At 42.4% G+C, this 22,956-nt stretch overlaps 1 protein-coding gene across 1 annotated transcript in view; it reads left to right on the forward strand.

Moving 5' to 3' along the window:
* Positions 1-22,956, forward strand: part of LOC307140502 (ubiquitin carboxyl-terminal hydrolase 9X-like) — a gene marked incomplete at its 3' end in the record, with an annotated part of 120,819 nt that overhangs the window by 14,390 nt on the left and 83,473 nt on the right. Inside the window, exons 8-17 of the mRNA XM_079840061.1 lie at positions 6,512-6,627; positions 6,696-6,947; positions 11,219-11,357; positions 11,635-11,787; positions 14,543-14,647; positions 16,648-16,854; positions 18,834-18,970; positions 19,046-19,179; positions 21,463-21,550; positions 21,655-21,997. Of these exons, the coding sequence (XP_079696187.1) occupies positions 6,512-6,627; positions 6,696-6,947; positions 11,219-11,357; positions 11,635-11,787; positions 14,543-14,647; positions 16,648-16,854; positions 18,834-18,970; positions 19,046-19,179; positions 21,463-21,550; positions 21,655-21,997 (1,674 nt within the window). The remainder of the gene's footprint in view (positions 1-6,511; positions 6,628-6,695; positions 6,948-11,218; positions 11,358-11,634; positions 11,788-14,542; positions 14,648-16,647; positions 16,855-18,833; positions 18,971-19,045; positions 19,180-21,462; positions 21,551-21,654; positions 21,998-22,956) is intronic.

The raw sequence follows: 22,956 nt of genomic DNA on the forward strand, positions 1-22,956 counted from the left end.
ATCATCCTGGCCCCGCCCCCAGAAGAGCTCTGAACACTCCAACCACAGCGCCAGGCCTAAACAACCCACATATGTGGATGCCATCCCATTACACTATCCTAAAGATGTCACAAATGAATCGTCACGGAAAGTCTACAAAAACAAAAGACTGACAGACAACCCAGAAACACTTTTTGCAGACCTACATAAAGATGGCAGTATAAGTAACCTAATATTCTATACCAACAAGCCCTATGCATGGCATAAGGCCATCATTGCACACTACCCCTCTGCTGAAAGAAAAGGCATCTGTGGGGGGTTCCAGCTAAAAATAAGAAACGAAGACGACATAACCACCACCAACGTAAATATCTACAAAACAACGGGTATAGTGGTGGTAAAAAGCATAAATGGGCTCTTTGAACAAGACTTCCTCTGCATCAAAGACAGAGCACAGAAAGAGACCACTACCAGCGACCAACTAATCCCTCCTGAGGAGTCCGTCTCCCACACCAGCACAGAACAGACCGGAGAACCCCATCCACACTGCTATTGCACTGACATGAGGGAGAGATTCACAGAGCTAGAGGGAGAAATGGTCCAGCTCAAGGAGATGATCTTCTCCATGCAAACAGTTCAGACAACAGAGCAGACCAGCAACAGCCCCACAGCCACGCACAGAGAAAGGGACAGCCTCAGGAGAGAGCTGAAGGAGCTCCGGCAGGAGAGAGAGGGCTTCAGGGCTCAGCTGGAGACACTAGAAATACAGTTATTACAACAAACTGAGTTACACAAGGCACAACTAACGGCAATGAGGGAAGAAATAAGTGAACTGAGACAGAACAGAGGAGCACAGCACAGCGAGTTCAGCTCATCAGAGGAACCAGTGGAGCAGGACACACCTGATCAACCTGATCACAGCTCTCAAACAACAGAGATTCAGCACAGTCAGAATCCTCCTCTCCCATCAGACCCTTCCCTCACCCCACAACCAGCCTCACACTCAGACGACCCCTCCACATCATCAGAAGGAACACTACGACCGGAAGTCGCTCTTTTAATTGATTCAAACGGGAAATTTATTGATGAAAAGAAGCTTTTTCCTAAACACAGAGTGGCCAAACTCTGGTGTCCGAACACTCAGAGCGCACTCAAATGGCTGAGTGTTGACAAACTGGGATCCCCAAGCCATGTAATAATCCACACCGGCACAAATGATCTGAGAGCCCAACAGGAGAGGGTGGCTACATCACTACAAACAGTGATTGAAAAGGCCTCAATCACCTTCCCAAGAGCTAAAATTATCATCTCCACACTGCTGCCCCGAAAAGACTTCCACCCTGACACTATCCAGCGGGTGAATGCCCACCTCTCCCGCACCTGTGCACTTAAACCCAATGTGCACCTGGCACACCACCCTACCCTGGACCCCACATGCCTCTACGACCATGTCCATCTGTACAAGACAGCTGTTCCTGTCTTCGCCAGGACCCTAAAAGATGTGGCCCTGAGTCGGAACCACAACAGAGTCCAACAACCTTCACCCAGACCTGTAAGAAAGCCCAGTATACCCCCAGAGAGAAGACAACAGCACTTACACATGCTGAGACCATCTCAGCCAGCACCTGAGCATCTCCTCCCAGCCTTCACACCCTCATATCCAGCACATCAAGCCAGGCCAAAGCCCCTCCTGCCGACCCCCTGCCCTCCTCCTATCCCACAGGCCCCGGGCAGACACAGCTACGCTCAGATAGTGAGCAGAACATCCACAACAGCACCAGGGCAAGCCACATCAACAGAGCTAAGAGACATCCGCCAGATGCTCAACCTCATCTGCTCACACCTACTGTCATAGGTCAAAACTTATCACCAACACTAAGACCCCATGGACAACAACGCATTTATCATAGCATGTTGGAACATTCAAGGCCTGAGATCATCTACCTTTGGCCTCAAGAGCAGAAACCCAGATTTCAACTCAGAAATCAAAAATTCAGACATCATCATCCTGCAGGAGACATGGAGCCGAGGAGATGGACCCACCGGCTGCCCCAAAGGCTACAGAGAACTCATCATCCCATCCATTAAACTGCCTGGAGTGACACAAGGAAGAGACTCTGGAGGCATGCTTATTTGGTACAGATCAAACCTTGCCCATGCCATCAAAGTAGCTAAAACAGGACAATTCTACACCTGGTTAGAAATTAATAAGGCAGTCACCGCAACAGAGAAAAACATCTTTCTGTGTGCCACTTATATCCCTCCAGCAGAGTCTCCTTATTTTAATGAAAACAGTTTCTCCATTCTTGAAGAAGACATTAATTACTTCCAGTCACAGGGAAGCGTGCTGCTCTGTGGAGACCTGAATGCCAGAACAGGTGAAGAACTGGACACACTCAACTCTCAGGGGGACAAACACCTGCCTGGAGGAGACGTCCTCCACACACCTATACACACACAGAGACACAATTATGACAAAACAACAAACAAAAGCGGAACGCATCTTCTTCATCTGTGTCGCACACTAGGTCTGTTCCTAGTCAACGGCAGACTTCGAGGAGATTCCTACGGTAGATACACCTACAGCTCATCTCTCGGTAGCAGTACAGTCGACTATTTTCTGACAGACCTTAACCCAAACTCCCTCAGAGCATTCACAGTCAGCCCACTAAGCCCACTATCAGACCACAGTAAAATAACCCTCTACTTAAACAGAGCAATGCCCAACCAAGAAGCATCTAAACAAACCCAGCTCCACTCATTTAGGAACACGTATAGATGGAAACAAAACAGTAAAGATACATATCTAAGTACAATTAGTCAACCGAAAATACAAGTCCTATTAGATCAATTCCTTGCCACTCCTTTCCCACACAATAGTGAAGGTACAAACCTAGCAGTAGACAAGCTGAACAGAATATTTGAGGTATCAGCAACATTATCCAACCTAAAACCCATCAAAAGAAAACCAAAAAGACCACATGCCACTGAGAAATGGTTTGACAATGACTGCAAAAAACTTAGGAAAGAATTAAGAATCCTATCCAATCAGAAACACAGAGATGCTGACAACGAGAACATCCGTCACCTCTATCACGAAAAACTTAAACAATATAGAAATACTTTAAGAAAGAAAAAAGAACAAAACACAAAAATTCAACTCAGGGAAATTGAAGAATCCTTAGAATCCAACCACTTCTGGAAACATTGGAACACACTAAACAAATCTTCCCATCAAGAACTAGCCATTCAGAATGGAGATGTTTGGATAAACCACTTCTCCAACCTTTTTAGTAATGTCAACAAAAATCAGGAACAAAATGCCCTGTCTGACAAAGTAAAGGTTTTAGAATCAACCATCAAAGACTACCAGAACCCCTTAGACTCTCCAATAACACTAGCCGAACTATTAGACAAAATACAAACCCTCAAATCGCAAAAAGCCTGTGGTGTCGATGGCATCCTAAATGAAATGATTAAATTCACAGACCACAAATTCAAATTAGCCATTCTCAAGCTCTTCAACTTCATCCTGAGTTTAGGTATATTTCCCAACATTTGGAACAAAGGTCTTATTACACCAATACATAAAAACGGAGACAGATTTGACCCTAGTAACTACCGTGGTATATGTGTAAACAGCAACCTAGGCAAACTCTTCTGCAACATCCTAAACGGCAGACTAGCCCATTTTCTCAGAGACAGAAATGTTCTGAGCAAATCTCAAATTGGCTTCCAACCAAATTATCGCACATCAGACCATATATACACTCTCCATACCTTAATCGACAAGCAAATCAACCAAAACAAAAGTAAAATTTTCTCATGTTTTGTTGACTTCAACAAAGCTTTTGACTCCATTTGGCACGAAGGCCTTTTTCTTCAATTAATCCAGTGCGGCATCGGAGGAAAAACATATGACATAATCAAATCAATGTACACCAACAACAAATTTGCAGTTAAAATTGGTAACAAACACACAGATTTCCTCCCTCAGAGTCGTGGAGTGAGACAGGGCTGCAGTTTAAGTCCTGCGCTGTTCAATATCTACATAAATGAGCTAGCGCAGGCCCTGGATCAGTCTGCGGCCCCTGGCCTTACTCTACTGGACACTGAGGTCAAGTGCCTTCTGTTTGCTGATGATCTGGTGCTGCTGTCTCCCACTAAAGAGGGTCTGCAGCAGCATCTAGACCTCCTAAACAACTTCTGTCAGTCATGGGCTCTGTCAGTTAACCCCAAAAAGACTAAAATAATGATTTTCCAAAAAAGACCCAGACGCCAAGACCAACATCATAGTTTTAAATTAGGCCACATGCCCCTCGAACACACACAGGATTACACTTACCTTGGCATAAATATTAGCAACACAGGAAATTTTAAAAAAGCGGTTAAAGACTTGAGAGAAAAGGCACGGAGAGCTTTTTATGCAATTAAGAGAAATATTCAAATTGACATCCCTATCAGAATCTGGCTAAAAATAATGAAAACCGTAATAGAGCCCATCGCGCTGTACGGGAGTGAAGTCTGGGGTCCACTCACAGACCAAGAGTTCTCCATATGGGACAAACACCCAATAGAGACTCTGCAGACCGAGCTGTGCAAAATCTTGCTGCGAGTTCAGCGCAAAACCCCAAATAATGCCTGTAGAGCAGAATTAGGACTATACCCCCTTGTGATAACCATTCAAAAAAGAGCCATTAAATTCCATGCCCACTTAAAAAATAGCGATGAACAGACCCTCCATCACAAAGCCCTGACCTACCAACAGCTGAAGCCAGAGAACAACGCCCTCGGCCGATTGGTCTTAGAGCTGACGTCACAAACAGACAATAAAAACACAGCCAGACCAAACCAAATCATTCAAACACAAAAAGAAAAATACCTCAAACATTGGACAGACGCAACAGACAAACAGAGTAAACTGGAATGCTATTTGGCCCTGAACAGAAATTATGAATTGGCAGGATACCTGAGTAAAGTGAGTGACCCTAAACTGAGGAAAGTCCTGAGCATGTACAGACTCAGTGAACACAGTCTGAGCAGAGAGACAGGCAGACACAGACAGACCTGGCTGCCCAAGGAGGAGCGACTGTGTCCTCACTGCACAGAGAATCAGCAGGAAACAGAGCTACACTTCTTGACATTTTGCCCCAATTATAAAAATATTAGAGACACTTTCTATCCCCTTTTCACAACCCACCAGACAGACTTCCTTCAAAAATCAAACATGGACAAACTCCCACTCCTGCTAGGAGAAAGCCCAGCGAACGCACACCTGGCTGCCCGATACGTGAGGTCCTGCCACGACAAAAGAGCCTCCAGCAGGACACAGCTACCAACTGGGGAAATATTAGAAGATTAGACTTTTTTATTGCTGTTTATTTTCATGTCATTTCTATTTTATTTTTATTATTTATTCATTTTAATCGTATAGTGTTATGAATGCTTTGGCAATGTAAAGATTTCTTTCACCATGCCAATAAAGCTATTTGAATCTTGAATCTTGAATCTTGAGTGAGTGAGTGAGTGAGTGAGTGAGTGAGTGAGGTGTGTGTGTGTGTGTGTGAGTGAGTGAGTGAGTGAGGTGTGTGTGTGTGAGTGAGTGAGTGAGTGAGTGAGTGAGTGAGGTGTGTGTGTGTGAGTGAGTGAGTGAGTGAGTGAGTGAGTGAGTGAGTGAGTGAGTGAGTGAGTGAGTGAGTGAGTGAGTGAGTGAGTGAGTGAGTGTGTGAGTGAGTGAGTGAGTGAGTGAGTGAGTGAGTGTGTGAGTGAGTGAGTGTGTGAGTGTGTGAGTGAGTGAGTGAGTGAGTGAGTGAGTGAGTGAGTGAGTGTGTGAGTGAGTGAGTGTGTGAGTGAGTGAGTGAGTGAGTGAGTGAGTGAGTGTGTGTGTGAGTGAGTGAGTGTGTGAGTGTGTGAGTGAGTGAGTGAGTGAGTGAGTGTGTGAGTGAGTGAGTGAGTGAGTGAGTGAGGTGTGTGTGTGTGTGTGTGAGTGAGTGAGTGTGTGAGTGAGTGTGTGAGTGAGTGAGTGAGTGTGTGAGTGAGTGTGTGTGTGTGTGAGTGTGAGTGTGTGTGTGTGTGTGTGTGTGTGAGTGAGTGTGTGAGTGAGTGTGTGAGTGTGTGTGTGTGTGTGTGTGTGTGTGTGAGTGAGTGTGTGAGCGAGTGTGTGAGCGAGTGAGTGAGTGAGTGAGTGAGCGAGTGAGTGAGTGAGCGAGTGAGTGAGTGAGTGAGAGTGTGAGTGTGTGAGTGAATGTGTGAGTGTGTGAGTGTGAGTGTGTGTGTGTGTGTGTGTGTGTGTGTGAGTGAGTGTGTGAGTGTGTGAGCGAGTGTGTGAGTGAGTGAGTGAGTGAGTGAGTGTGAGTGAGTGAGTGAGTGAGTGAGTGAGTGAGTGAGTGAGTGAGTGAGTGAGTGAGTGAGTGAGTGAGTGAGTGAGTGAGAGTGTGTGTTCCTCCAGAAGCGTTTAGTGTGTGTGTGTGTGTGTGTGTGTGTGTGTGTGTTTTGGTGGGGTCGTGACCTCTCCGTCTGCTCTCTGCTTCAGGGCTGGCTCGTGGACCTCATCAATAAATTTGGCACGTTGAACGGGTTCCAGATTCTCCACGATCGCTTCATGAGCGTCCAGGCTCTCAACGTGCAGATCATCGCGGCCCTCATCAAGTATGTTCACCTGCATCACATGATCATTCCTGCCTCTGCGGCTCCTCACGGTTTCTCTGTGTCTCCAGACCCTTCGGCCAATGCTATGAGTTCTTGACTCTGCACACGGTGAAGAAGTTCTTCTCTCCCGTAATCGAGATGGTTCCGCAGTTCCTGGAGAACCTCACTGACGAGGAGCTGAAGAAGGAGGCCAAGAACGAGGCCAAGAACGACGCGCTGTCCATGATCATAAAGTCCTTGAAGAACTTGGCGTCTCGAGTTCCTGGGCAAGAGGAAACCGTCAAGAACTTGGAGATCTTCCGGTTGAAAATGATCCTGAGGTAAGCCTTCCCGCCACACACTGCTGACGTCACACCGGGTCTTAAAAACTCTTAAATTCGCTGAAGTATTGAGTTCTAGGTCTTAAATAGTTTTAAACAGGTCTTAAATTATCCTACGTCCATCTAACGCTACCTCTAATGCTCATTGAAATGCTCCCGCAGCGCTTTTGTGTGTGTGTGTGTGTGTGTGTGTGTGTGTGTGTGTGTGTGTTTATTCCGGGCTGTTGTAGTTTTTTCTTTCGCTAGCCCAACTATAGTTCGCTGTATTACAACCACAAATGAGACCAGCATGCATCTTATATTGCAGCCAATCAGCTTTCATGTTATTGGTACGAGTCTCTTTCCGATTGGACCACAGACGCATCAAACAGATTTTATTCTTCAGCTTCAGTTCTCCAGTTCTCATAGTTCACGTGAAGGTGAATCTTTCTCACCTGCCATCTCGCATAATGAAACGATGTGTATTGTGAAAAGCGCTATACAAATAAATTTTGAATTGAATAATGACTAAATAAAAGTATGATATGTCCGATCGCACTAAAAAGAGTTAATAAAAGTGCTATAAACCGTAGACACACACACCGATGTCAAAATGGCTGTGGATTCTGTGTGTCTGTTTCAAGGTTATTATAGTTTTGCATTTTTAAATTAGTTTTTATTTTATTATCGTTTTCAATTTTGCAACAAATTTCAGTTTAGTTTTAGTTAGTTTTATAAATTATTTTACTAGTTATAGTTTAGTTTTTATTTTGTAAACACATTTCTATTTAGTTTTTATATATTTCGTTTCAGTTTTAGTTTTAGTAATTATAGTTTAGCAGAGTTACCAGAACAAAGTGTAGAGACCAAATCAAGATTTTTAATTTCAGCAAAGTTTAATGTTTGCACCGATTAGAGTTCTTATGCAGACATCTTAATAATAAAAATAAAATAACGGAATATAGATTGTTTTGTTTAATGCCATGTCAGAATCTAAGGCTATATTCATGGCAAAACTGTATATTTTGGTCATGTTTCCCACCCTGAGCGATAATGTTATTAAAGCTAGATAGCACACCACTGGACCAGCCTTATTCTGCAATACCAAACAAGATTCATGCATTTTGTTTGTTTTATTGTCATGTGTCACTATTGTGCATCTAATATGGTAAATGTGGCATCCTATGAAAAAACAAAAAACAAAACTGGAAATGACCACCACAAAATCAGTCATTTTGATCTCAGAAGTAGGAAAAAAAATAAAAAATAATATATATATATATTAGTGCTGGGCATCGATAAAAAAAACAAAACCTAATTAATCGCATTTTTTCTGTAATTAATCGCAAGTTTTTAATATTTTGATATTGTAATAATTTCAGTTATTCTCCAAATTAATGTATAAACAATTTAAAGACAGCATATTTTAAATATGTGTTATATTGTCATGTGTTTATGAATGAAGGCCAGTGTCACTGATGTCTCTATGAAACATTAATGACGTTACATTACAGTATAACTGAAAGCTCCCAATTTCAACATTTATTAGGCTTTAAAAAAACAACTTTTAATTTAAGTGAACTTAAAACAATCTTTACATAAACCCAAAATAATAAATGTTATATTTACCCATGGCCTTCCCTGTTAGACATATTCAGAAATGTAATAGTTATCAAACACCTTTCTTAACTGCATAAATAATAAATGAAATATAGATGAATCATCATTAAAGGTACACTTTTCTCTGTTCCTGTTGTTCTTTGATGAACGTTAATGACATCATCATCAGTGCTACTGTCACTTTAAGAACAGCCGCGGATCTCACGCGCATCTCATTTCCTCACAACTCTTTAAGTTCATTTAAGACGTTATTTAACTAATTTAAGACTCCTAATATGAGAATACTCAAAATCCTCTGTGTTATTGTTTGTTCAAGAGCAAAAGAGAACTCGATGTGAGCAGGAAACTGACACGAGTCTATCTATGCGTCGAGTGTGTGTGTGTGTGTGTGTGTGTCAGTGTCCCTTGATTAGCTGACATGAGACGCATCCACACAGACACACACACACACACACACACACAGGACACTGGCATACAGCGCGCTCTCTTGTGTCTTGTCGCGCTTGGAAGCATTTACATGAATAAGAGCGTGATGATCATGTAACGCTAAGCAAAAATGGATATAAAAACGGACGCTGCGTTATTTGCGTTAAATATTTTTAATGCGTTAAGATGAAAAAATTAATCGCCCGCGTTAACGCGTTAATTTGCCCAGCCCTAATATATATATATATATATATATTAGGGCTGTCAAAAGATTAATCGCGATTAATCGCATCCAAAATAAAAGTTTGTGTTTACATAATATATGTGTGTGTACTCTGTTAATTATTATTTATATATAAATACACACACAAGCATGTATATATTTAAGAAAGAAATATTATTTTTATATATAAAACATTTATATTTATATATATTATAGATTATATAAATGTATATACAGTATATACATGCAAATATTTCTTAAATATATACATGCTTGTGTGTGTCTTTATATATAAATTCCTTCCTGGCCCCTTCCTTGTCTATTTTCAAGTCCCTGCTAAAAACTTTTTTATTTTCCTTAGTGTACTGATTATGGTGATTTGTTAAACTTTTTTATAGGTGGTTTTTATATTCTTATGTGGTTTATTTATTTTTATTTTTCTGTATGTGTGATATTCTTGCTCTTCTGTAAAGCACTTTGGTCAGCCTGGGGGCTGTTGGAAATGTGCTATACAAATAAAATTGAACTTGAACTTGATAAATAATAATTAACAGAGTACACACACATATATTCAGGGTTCCTACGGGGTTTGGAAAAGTATGGAATTTGATTTGAGTGATTTCCAGGTCTGGAAAAGTATGGAAAAAATAAATCAGAGTATGAAAAAATATTTATGTTTCCAGACTATTGTCCCTATTTCATGTTCTAAATATAAAATTAAGAATTTCTAAATGTATATAATAAATATATACACAATAGTTTTTTTCAATGAATGAAAGACTTGTAGCCTGGCAGTAAAGGTCAGACCTGTGTGTTCCTTCCTTTCCTCAGTTCAACAGTGGTTAACACAGCACTTCGTAGTTTGAGAAAGCAAGTTGGGTTTGAGGATAAAACAGAGTCGATGGTGGAGTCCTTAAAGGAATAGTACACACAAAATGAAAATTTGTCATTTATTCACCCCCATGTCTTTCAAAACCATAAGACTTTATTATATTAACATTTTTAATATTTTAAATCTGAGAGATTTCAGTCCCTTTATTAAAGGACTTGTTCACCCCATAATGAAAATGTCCTAATCATTTACTCACCTCAATGCCATCCAAGATATCCAGGCCTTACTTTCTTCAGTGAAAGATAAATTAAGTTTTTGAGTTGGTTGCCATTTTGGATGGCATTGGGGTGAGTAAATGATTAGGACATTTTCATTTTGAGGTGAACTAATCCTTTAAATATCTTCATGTGTCCAAGATTAACAAAAGTCTTATTAGTTTAGAATGACATGAGGGTAAGTCAATTATGATAGAAATTAAATTTTTGGGTAAATTAATAACCCTTTAAAAAAAATTGTGACTGATTTAGCATTTTGATCGTTAAGGTCACAAAAGGCAATATTTTAATATAGGATTTCTAAATATTAGATAGCCTACATAGAGGTTTTGACTCAGAGTGTAACATACTTGTTGGCGCGGATGGCATTGTGGGCATTGTGCTTCGCCATGTAGTGCTTCAGGAGACCCGGGTTCGAGTCCTGCCTCATGGACTTTTCCCAATCCCCCCCCTCTCTCTCTCCCACCTTACTTCCGGTCTAGCTACTTTCCTATCCTAATAAAAGGCAAAAACGCCAATACTAAATCTTTAGAATGTAACACTTGTTAGCAGTTGAATTTGAAAACATTTTATCAGAACAAGTTAAATATGGTCGGAAAAATCTGTAGGAAGTCTGGAAATTCGAGTCTGGAAAAGTATGGAATTTTGAAATGAAAATTGTGTAGGAACCCTGTATATTATGTAAACACTGAGATTGAGCTATGAGGAAGTGCAAGTTTACTAATACTTTGTTCAATTTTGATAAATAAAAAAATTTGCTTTGCAAGTAATTTTGTGATTCTGCCTTTCCTTTGGACATTTTTTTTTATTGCATGATATAGGTCTTAAATTGAATTCATAATGGTCTTAAAAAGTCTTAAAGTTGCCATGACCCTGGCCACAGCCGCCCGCTGACAGAGTCTGGTCTGCTTTACAGGTTGTTGCAGATCTCCTCGTTTAACGGGAAGATGAATGCTCTGAATGAAGTGAACAAGGTGATCTCCAGCGTGTCTTATTACACACACCGGCATGGCAGCCCAGAGGAGGAGGAGTGGCTGACCGCAGAGCGCATGGCCGTAAGACACTCTCAGGGTCAGGGGTCAGGGTCAGGAGGGCTGTAACGAGACACTGGGGTGGCTCTGATTTTCTAGCAATTTTAGAGTCCAAATTATTTTGTATAAAATAAAAATGTGTAGTTCAGGTCATTTGCTTTACAGTAAACCTCGTTTGCAACATGAGTATTCAAAGCACTCAAGAACTACAATTCAGATCTGAGATCAAAACCAGGAGTGACCGTTCACGTTGAAGTGACACTTCCTGTCCTCAGTCATGTGACGCTGTTGTGTGTGCCAGGAATGGATTCAGCAGAACCACATCCTGTCCATCGTGCTGAGAGACAGTCTACACCAGCCGCAGTACGTGGAGAAGCTGGAGAAGATCCTGCGCTTCGTCATTAAGGAGAAAGCTCTGACCCTGCAGGACCTGGACAGCATCTGGGCGGCTCAGGTGCGCATCACAGCAGGTCACCTGACTAGAGTTAGCAGAGAACCGGTTCAACTTTCCCTTTATATGAAAAAACACATGAAAAATTACTGACACCTATCTTTGATTGGATTTTACTCCCCCTTACTATCAATATTTGCACATTTGGGTATTAGTGTTTAGCTATCGACCTATGTTTCTGAACTTCTGACGCTGGTTCCGTCTCGATCGGACTAACGGTTTTGAAGATATCAGCTAACGTTTTATAAACGCTAAATTACAACACTGCACAAACCATATGCCGAAACCTGGCAAGTCTGGTATTGTTGGACTCGGCAAGGATTCAGGAGACAAAAAAAGTTACTCCCATGAAAATAAGTGAACCCCACCCAAAGTTATAAGCGTTTGAGAAAAAATATTCTCCACTAGGTAGCGCTGTTTCGAAACTTCTCAGGCTACTTCAGGGCATCGTGCTGATGACCCATACCGAGTTTCGTAACAATCCGTTCATATGTTCATAAAAAACAGCATTTTAGAACATCATTAAAAATGGCCGACAGCCAAATGGCCAATATGATAATATCGGTGAAAATAATATGGTGATATCACATGACTCGGCATGACGTAAAGAGACCACTTTTATGATTTTTGGACAAACGGTTCAAAAGCAAAAATAGCTATTTTCGTATCTCTGGACCAGTAGGTGGCGCTGCGCCGAAACGCTGCATGTTGCCTCAGGTCATGCTTGTGATGACATGTACCAAGTTTGGTTTGAATACGATAAAGCGATGCGGAGATATAGCCTTAAGTGTGTTTTTTTTCTACGTAAAATTTGTTTGCATGTTTATCGAAAACGATTGGACGAAAACGATATAGTCTTTTTGTGTGTATTTGACATTATTAGCGCAGTAAGACGACTACTTAGTCCAGTAATCTCGTGTTTGAATCAGTATTCCCTATTTGATCATCCCTATGTGAGCAGGACACGCGTGTGCCGTATGCAGCAGTTTGGAATGCACTTGGCAAAGGCAGCGGCGTAAATTCCTCATTATCTTCAGCTGGGATGTTCCCGTGACAACGCAGCGCCAGCATAAATACATATACAATTCATATTTTTAAGAGTTATATTACTTTTTATATACAGTATTACAAAGCATATTTTTATAAACATTTTAAAATAAAAAATGTTTATTTTTATTTGCAACAGTTAGGCTAAAAAAAAGAAAATGATGCAGATAAAACTGCGACATCTGCTGCAGTGTTGCCAAGTTCATACATGTCCGCAGGTTGAAGCGACCCCAATTGTGTGATATTTAGCACCGGGAATGCGTATTTCAGCAGGAAACCCTGCCAAAAAGACATATTTTACCCCCCATAAGAGATTTTTACCAAAAAACCCCACTGAAATGAGACCGGGCTTGTTTTGGGCTAGTTTTGAGTAGCGATTGGGCGGGTTTTGTTGTGAATATCTGGCAACCCTGATCTGCTGACGGACACTGTGCTGCGTTGTCACGGGAACATCCCAGCTGAAGATAATGAGGAAATTACGCCGCTCCCTTTGCCAAGTGCATTCCAAACTCATAAACTATTTTTAAGATGGTAGAATGCAGTTTTACAGATGCTAGAAACATGGCTTTCAGACGAGAGATTGGTATCAAAGAGCACACCCAGGTTCCTCACTGACCACGAGTGTGTGTGTGTGTGTGTGTGTGTGTGTGTGTGTGTGTGTGTGTGTGTGTGTGTGTGTGTGTGTGTGTGTGTGTGTGTGTGTGTGAGAGAGAGATTGGTATCAAAGAGCACACCCAGGTTCCTCACTGACCACGAGTGTGTGTGTGTGTGTGTGTGTGTGTGTGAGAGAGAGATTGGTATCAAAGAGCACACCCAGGTTCCTCACTGACCGTGTGTGTGTGTGTGTGTGTGTGTGTGTGTGTGTGTGTGTGTGTGTGAGAGAGAGATTGGTATCAAAGAGCACACCCAGGTTCCTCACTGACCGTGTGTGTGTGTGTGTGTGTGTGTGTGTGTGTGTGTGTGTGAGAGAGAGATTGGTATCAAAGAGCACACCCAGGTTCCTCACTGACCGTGTGTGTGTGTGTGTGTGTGTGTGTGTGTGTGTGTGTGTGTGTGTGTGTGTGTGTGTGTGTGTGTGTGTGTGTGTGTGTGTGTGTGTGTGTGTGTGTGTGTGTGTGTGTGTGTGTGTGTGTGTGAGAGAGATTGGTATCAAAGAGCACACCCAGGTTCCTCACTGACCACGTGTGTGTGTGTGTGTGTGTGTGTGTGTGTGTGTGTGTGTGTGTGTGTGTGTGTGTGTGTGTGTGTGTGTGTGTGTGTGTGTGTGTGTGTGTGTGTGTGTGTGTGTGTGTGTGTGTGTGTGTGTGTGTGTGTGTGTGTGTGTGTGTGTGTGAGTGAGTGAGTGAGTGAGTGTGTGTGTGAGAGTGAGAGAGATTGGTATCAAAGAGCACACCCAGGTTCCTCACTGACCACGTGTGTGTGTGTGTGTGTGTGTGTGTGTGTGTGTGTGTGTGTGTGTGTGTGTGTGTGTGTGTGTGTGTGTGTGTGTGTGTGTGTGTGAGTGTGTGTGTGAGAGTGAGAGAGATTGGTATCAAAGAGCACACCCAGGTTCCTCACTGACCAGAGGACTGGATAGAGCATCAAGTGTTAGACAGTATTCTAGGCTACTACTTTAAAATGAACGAAGATTGCTTTTATTGATTAGTTGTTGCAGCTGTAACCCTGACGTTCCGGATGGCTGTGGTCAATGTTCCCTCTGGTGTTTCCTCAGGCTGGTAAACACGAGGCGATCGTGAAGAATGTCCACGATCTGTTGGCCAAGCTGGCGTGGGATTTCTCCCCGGAGCAGCTGGACCACCTGTTCGACTGCTTCAAGGTAACACACAGCTGGAGTAACTACACAACTCCATTACTCCAGTGAAAGTAGAAGTACCACTGGTCAAATATTACTCTGTTACAAGTGAGAGTTGTTAAAAACAGAAGTACTTGCTTTTAAAAGTACTTAAGTATCAAAAGCAGGGCTCTGAACCGGTTCAAGGAACGAAAACCGGAAACGAACGAAATTTTAAGAGGAACAAAAACGAAAACGGAATCAAAATCAATGTGAATGGTTCTGAACAGAAACGTTAATTTGAAATGGCCATTAACCGGTTAATAAGGTTATGTTATCGTTCTCTTTAATATGTTAATCTGGCAGTGGCCAATCAGGAATAGAGAAGTGCAGCATGTGATGTGACGGATCAAGCGAGAGTGAAATGTCATCTGTGAATCTACCGTAACACAAGTCAGTGTGAGCGCATTTACACGCCTCAAGCACATTTCTCTCCCCGCTGAGCTCATCAATGAAAGCGCAGCTATTGGAGGACGTTCTCTTCATACGTTTAAATAAGCAGAACAGACTTTAAGCTCAAATAGTCTGATTTAGGCTAGTTTGTGGATTCTGTTTAAGCCTGTCCAAGCAGGCTATAGCATCTATCAAACATTTGTCAGGCTATAGTCTTTCAGATGGCCAATACAGCTCAATGTTTTCTATATAGACGGCTGATGCTTCGTATTAAATGGTGTTATATTGCATTAAATGATCAAGCTTTATCAGCTGACTGAGTTTGATTATGGGATGCAGACGTGTTGCGCAGGGTTTGCTTTGAAATTAGCAGCATTAAAAGAGCAATGGTTATCCAGTTTATTTATTCTTTATTCATGCCATTTTTAAAACAAGTCGTGTTGAAAAAAAAGTGATGTCCAGAGAATGTTCTCCCTCTTCTGAAAAGATTCGGCATATAGAGCCACTTTCAGCTCCATTAAAACAGCTCAATATTTGTCCCGCTGTTTATGCTGTAATTAATGCATGTGTTTCTGTTGTGCTTTTAAAAATGTTATGAAATAAATATTCAAGTTTAATTATCATGCGTTATATTATTATTGAGTGAAAATAAGTCTTTATTTATACATATTTGTTTAAAGTATAGGCTAAATTAAAATAACGTTATTTTTTAAAATCAAAGCGTTTTCAGAACAGTAAAGTTTAATGAGGAACGCAAAAATGAAAACGCTAAAATATCGATTCTGCTCGGAGTGAACCCATTTATAATTTTTTCCGTTTTTAAGCCCTGATCAAAAGTAAATTTCCTTTTTTATGTCAATGCATTATTTTATTATTGTTGCATCGCTATAGCCGTCACGGTGGTTTAAGCCAATCAGTGATGCTCCATACGACTAACTTGAACTAATTTAAATACTTAAAAGTAACAAAGCTGCTGTCACTTTAAGGCAGAATGCACAAATCCTACACACTGATACACATCCGATATTCCCCCAACTTTTTTTGTTCACTTAAGACATAATCAACTTTGTTTACGTGAATACTTTCCAAAATGAAAATTGACATTTTGTGTGTATTGGTCTGTTTAAGTACGAAAACACACAAAAGAAAGCTGTAATCAGTCCTCATGCTCATCTCAGAGCCACAAAAACCAGACTGAACTGAGCTCGTTCATCATCCAAATGTTTGCGCTTCTCTTTCTCAGACATTACATTTTGCAACAACAAAAAAACCTTTTACAGAAGAAAAAAATCCTCCACTGACTTGCAAAGCTGCTACAGAAACGACTTTTGACTTTGAGGATATTTGTCTTTCAAATGTAGTGAAGTTAAAGTAAAAGTTTCCCTAAAAAATAATACTTCAGTAAAGTACAGATACTCAAAAAGTGTACTTAAGTACAGTACTCAAGTAAATGTGCTCAGTTACTGTCCACCTCTGGGTAACACACACGGCTGATGAGACGTGGATAACCTTAATTTAAGTTTATGCAGGGACGAGTGTCTCTGATACTATCTCATGATAACCTCTTGACCTCTGTGCTCATGGTCTGGCAGGCGAGCTGGACGAACGCCAGTAAAAAGCAGCGTGAGAAGCTTCTGGAGCTGATCCGCAGGCTGGCGGAGGATGATAAGGATGGAGTGATGGCTCATAAGGTGCTGAACCTGCTGTGGAATCTGGCTCACAGTGACGATGTGCCGGTCGATATCATGGACCAGGCCCTGAGCGCACACATCAAGATCCTGGACTACAGCTGCTCTCAGGTCAGTGCAATCATTCCCAGCATGCACCTGCGGCGTGTCTTTCTGCTGGGGCTCATTCTGGCACCTATTTTTAATTTAGTCTTTTGCCAAATGTCCTTGTTAGTTTTAGTCATATTCAGTCATTCACATATCATTTTTTGTTTTAGTCGACTAAACGTCTCGTCGTTTTAGTCAAAAGAAAACTCAATATATTGTGTGGCAAAATAAGTTATATAAAATATATAGATGGATTTTAGGAAGGGGGTCCCTATTAAAGGTTCATCATATTTGGGGGTACTTGGCATCATTAAGTTTGAAAACCCCTGACTTAAGCCATTGAAATGTATTGACACAGCGCTAGAAGTATTGAGCGCTCCAGGAACCATGTGACATGAGTCTGAGACTGTACATGAGCAACAGCACCAACTCATGCGGAATATTTTGAACAGCTGAATATTCATCTCATGATGAAAAAGTAGAGACGATTGTAGACGAAAATCAAGAGATTTTATCTTAGTTTTTATTTTATGCAAAACATTTTAGTCTCGTCCTTTTTCGTCAACAATAGTGCATGTTAATTTAGTCTCACGTTCACACCGGACGCGATTCGCGCGAGTGATTTACATGTTAAGTCAATGCAATGTTTGAGGCGGCGCGAAGGACGCGAATTGAGCGTTTTGAACGCGCGATTCGCACGAATCGCTCAAGTTGAAAAATCTGAACTTTGGCGGATATTTCGCGCCGCGTTAACCAATCAGGAGCTTGCTCTAGTAGTGACAACTATGAGGAGGAAATCTGTATATTAATATCTGCTTCAGACAATATGATTATCACTGTGATAACATTAAATGACATGAAACACAACACAGTCTCTTTTTGTTAAATGCAAGTTTATGTATGATCAATAATACAAAAGTAGAAGTAATGTATAACAAGCTATACATGAAATAAAGCAAACAATTCACTCAAACATTCAAAGTCAGTGCTAGTCGGCTAACGTTACAACTGTAACGTACAGTTATAGCCTAAAAATATAAAGTAATGAAACTTCTTTGCCTTCAGTCTAAACGATTTGCCAGGGAACAAATTATAGATCCATGAGACCAAAGATCGGCCGTTACAAGACGAATTATAGCTCGAGACACACCACAGAGACATCAGAGCCAGCGGCAGAAGAACTGGCTGAGGAAAGGCTGATCTCACCGGGTTAATGAGCGCCGCTGATCCACTGGAGCTCACACACACACACACACACACACACACACACACACACACACACACACACACACACACACACACACACACACACACACACACCACAGATCATCAGAGCCAGCGGCAGAAGAACTGGCTGAGGAAAGGCTGATCTCACCGGGTTAATGAGCGCCGCTGATCCACTGGAGCTCACACACACACACACACACACACACACACACACACACACACACACACACACACACACACACACCACAGATCATCAGAGCCAGCGGCAGAAGAACTGGCTGAGGAAAGGCTGATCTCACCGGGTTAATGAGCGCCGCTGATCCACTGGAGCTCACAACTCCCAAAACACCAGATCACATGTTCAAATAGACACTCTTTATATAAATAAACCACCGATTTGAGCTTTAAACTACTACATTATCGACTGAAAAAGTCTTAACTACCTTTTGTCACACATTAACAGTAGATTTTAACAAAAAAAAGACGTGTAAACACAGCCCATGTCAGCCATTTCTCAACGAGACGAGCCGCTGGCAGAAGCTCCGCCCATGAGGAGAATCGCGCCTGTTGTGAAGAGAATGTCACGCGCGATTGAAGCGAGTAAACTCAACATGTTCAAGCGTCCACCTTCGCGCGAATCGTGTCCGGTGTGACGCCACATCAGTCTGTGTTTTTGGACATTGGTGCAGTCTCGTCTTCGTCATGGGAAAAAAAGGTTGTTGACGAACATATTTAGTCTCGTCTGCCGAAATGAACGCTAGTTTGTGCTGATACAGGACCGCGACACACAGAAGATGCAGTGGATCGATCGCTTCATCGAGGAGCTCCGGACCAACGATAAGTGGGTGATTCCGGCTCTGAAGCAGATCAGGGAGATCTGCAGCTTGTTTGGAGAAGCTCCGCAGAACCTCAGGTGAGTGATTGAGCAGGTCTCACACACTCTGTGTGTCTCTTCTGTGTGTGTGATTGTGTTTTGTCTGCGGTGCAGTCAGACCCAGAGGAGTCCGCACGTCTTCTATCGCCACGATCTGATCAACCAGCTTCAGCACAATCACGCCCTCGTCACGCTGGTGGCCGAGAACCTGTCCGCGTACATGGAGAACATGAGGCAGTTCTCCAAAGGTCAGGGTTCACACATGAACAGGGTTTACATCTGATTAAGTGAGCTCGTTCTGAACACGGGGAACTGTGTGTGTGCCGTTGTTTTGCATCTATTTAACCCTCTGGTGCTCTTCGGTCGGAACATTTTCTGTTTTGAAATGTAAAAAATCACAGCTTCATCAGAATGATATGAAACTTGGTGACTTTTCTAGCATTAGGGATGTAAACACAAAAAATATATAGAATATTTGTGTGTACAATCTACAAATCGGCCACGATGCTGAAAAAAAGTACACAGCAGTGACACTCTAAAACATTAAGAGTGTGATATTGACACTCACACACACACACATGTTGGATTTTCATGTTTTATGGGGACTTTCCATTGGCACAATGGTTTTTATACCGTACATACTGTATATTCTATCCCCCTACACTGCCCCTAAACCTACCCATCACACACACACACACACTGCCCCTAAACCTACCCATCTCACACACACACACACACACACACACACACACACACACACACTGCTCCTGCCCCTAAACCTACCCATCACACACACACACACACACACACACACACACACACACACACACACACACACACACACACACACTGCCCCTGCCCCTAAACCTACCCATCACACACACACACACACACACACACTGCCCCTGCCCCTAAACTTACCCATCACACACACATACACACACACACACACACACACACACTGCCCCTAAACCTACCCATCACACACACACACACACACACACACTGCCCCTGCCCCTAAACTTACCCTTCACACACACACATACACACACACACACACACACACACACTGCCCCTAAACCTACCCATCACACACACACACACACACACACACACACACACACACACTGCCCCTGCCCCTAAACCTACCCATCACACACACACACACACACTGCCCCTGCCCCTAAACCTACCCATCACACACACACACACACACACACTGCCCCTAAACCTACCCATCACACACACACACACACACTGCCCCTGCCCCTAAACCTACCCATCTCACACACACACACACACACTGCCCCTGCCCCTAAACCTACCCATCTCACACACACACACACACACACACTGCCCCTAAACCTACCCATCACACACACACACACACACACACACACACACACACACACTGCCCCTGCCCCTAAACCTACCCATCTCACACACACACACACACCCCCTAAACCTACCCATCACACACACACACACACACACACACACACTGCCCCTGCCCCTAAACCTACCCATCTCACACACACACACACACACACACACACACACACACACACACACACCCTAAACCTACCCATCACACACACACACACACACTGCCCCTGCCCGTAAACCTACCCATCACGGGAGACATTCTGCATTTTTATATTTTGAAAAAACATCACTTAGTCTGATTTATAAGATGTTTTCCTCATGGGGACCTAAAAATGTCCCCACAAGGATGAGGATTTCGGATATTGCCATCTTCGTGGGGACATTTTGTCCCCATAACGTGATGATTACCAGTCCACACACACACTTATACACACACACACCTATGAAAAACTGAACCTATAAACCACATTTAGAATTTTTAAAAATCACCGCTTCATCAGAATGATATGAAACTTGGTGACTTTTCTAGCATTAGGTATTTAAACACACACAAAAAATGATGGTTGTAAGTGCATCGTAGAAAAAATACTCCCACTTGTGCTTTTCGGTCAAAACTTATCCGATAGGAAATTAATGGGAAATCTGCAAAAACACAAATTCACAGAAAAAAATCTATATTTCTAACAAACAAAAAAAATCTAAAACTTTATAATAAATAGTCTTTAAGATTTCTTAAAATATATATTCAAATCCATCAAAAAAGAAAAACCAAAAGAGGGGCTAATCTGCCTTCAAAAAAATATATATTTTGAAGGCCTAGTCTCTATTTTAACCTGAAATACTGCAATAATTAATGTTTGTATAATTTTCAATGGCAAAAATAGACCATAATTATTGCATAAATATAAAAAAATTCCATCAAATCATCTCAAAATACAAAATTAAAAAGAAAAAATATTATCGAAGAAAAATAAACTGCATTGGTTTTACTGGGGTGGAGGAAGTTAGATTTTTAGATGAAGACGACCAATGCGCCCCCTAGAGGAAGAGCAGCAGAGGGTAATGCACATTTAAGAACGTGACTCAAAATGTAGGGTTAATCTGAAGATGAGTGCATGTGAACCTGTTGTAATTCCTTGTCTCAGAGCATCCAGGCTTTGACCCGCAGACGGTTCGAGTGGGCAGCCGGTACAGCCACGTACAGGAAGTGCAGGAGAGACTCAACTTCCTGCGGTCAGTGATGCTCTGGTCTCACACACACACCTTTGACAGGAGATCTCACACAACTAAAGGCCTTTGCACACTAACTAACCCCTAACGCTTCTGCTGCTGCTCAGGTTCCTGCTGAAGGACGGCCAGCTGTGGCTCTGTGCTCCGCAGGCCAAGCAGATCTGGAAGTGTCTGGCTGAGAACGCCGTGTTCCTGTGCGACCGCGAGGCCTGCTTTAAGTGGTACTCCAAGCTCATGGGCGACGAGCCGGATCTGGACCCGGATATCAACAAGGACTTCTTCGAGAACAACGTTCTGCAGCTGGACCCGACCCTGCTGACGGAGAACGGCATGAAGTGCTTCGAGCGCTTCTTTAAAGCCGTCAACTGCAGAGAAGGCAAGCTGGTGGCCAAGCGGCGGGCATACATGATGGATGACCTGGAGCTGATCGGGCTCGACTACCTCTGGAGGGTAAACTACACACACACACACACACACACACACACACACTCACTCACACACACACACACACTCACACACACACACACACACACTCACACACACTCACACACACACACACACACACACACACACACACACACACACACACACACACACTCACACACACACACACACACACACACACACACACACTCACACACACACACACACACACACTCACACACACACACACACACACACACACACACACACTCACACACACACACACACACTCACACACACACACACACTCACACACACACACACACTCACACACACACACTCACACACACACTCACACATGTTTGTTTTTGTGAAATGTGAGGGCATTCCATAGGCGTAATGGTTTTTATACCGTACAAACCGTATTTTCTATCCCCTTATACTGCCCCTAAACCTACCCATCACACACACACACACACACACACACACTGCCCCTGACCCTAAACCTACCCATCACACACACACACACACACACTGCCCCTGACCCTAAACCTACCCATCACACACACACACACACACACACACACACACACTGCACAGTTTACTTTCTGTGAAAAAAACCTCATTCTGTGATTTATAAGCATTTTGAAAAGTGAGGACATGGGGAACGTTCTCATATTTCTCCCTCTTTTTGTAATACCCATGTCATTATACACATTTGTGTCCTGATATTTCACAAAAACATGCCCACACACTCTCTCACACACACACACACTCACACACACACGTTACGCCACGAGATATTACTGATAGACGATATGCTGAGTATTGTAATAAAATATTCCTGTGATGTGTGTATAATGCATTCTGCGCAGAGCTTAGAGTAAAATTATACTCAATACTTCAGGCCCTGAATAGATCGTCTCTTGCCGTCTGTGTGTCGATACAACACACACACAATATTTCCCGGCTGATTTCATCACAGT

This window comes from Gobio gobio, assembly GCF_949357685.1.
Source record: "Gobio gobio genome assembly, chromosome: 17".
NCBI lineage: Eukaryota > Metazoa > Chordata > Actinopteri > Cypriniformes > Gobionidae > Gobio > Gobio gobio.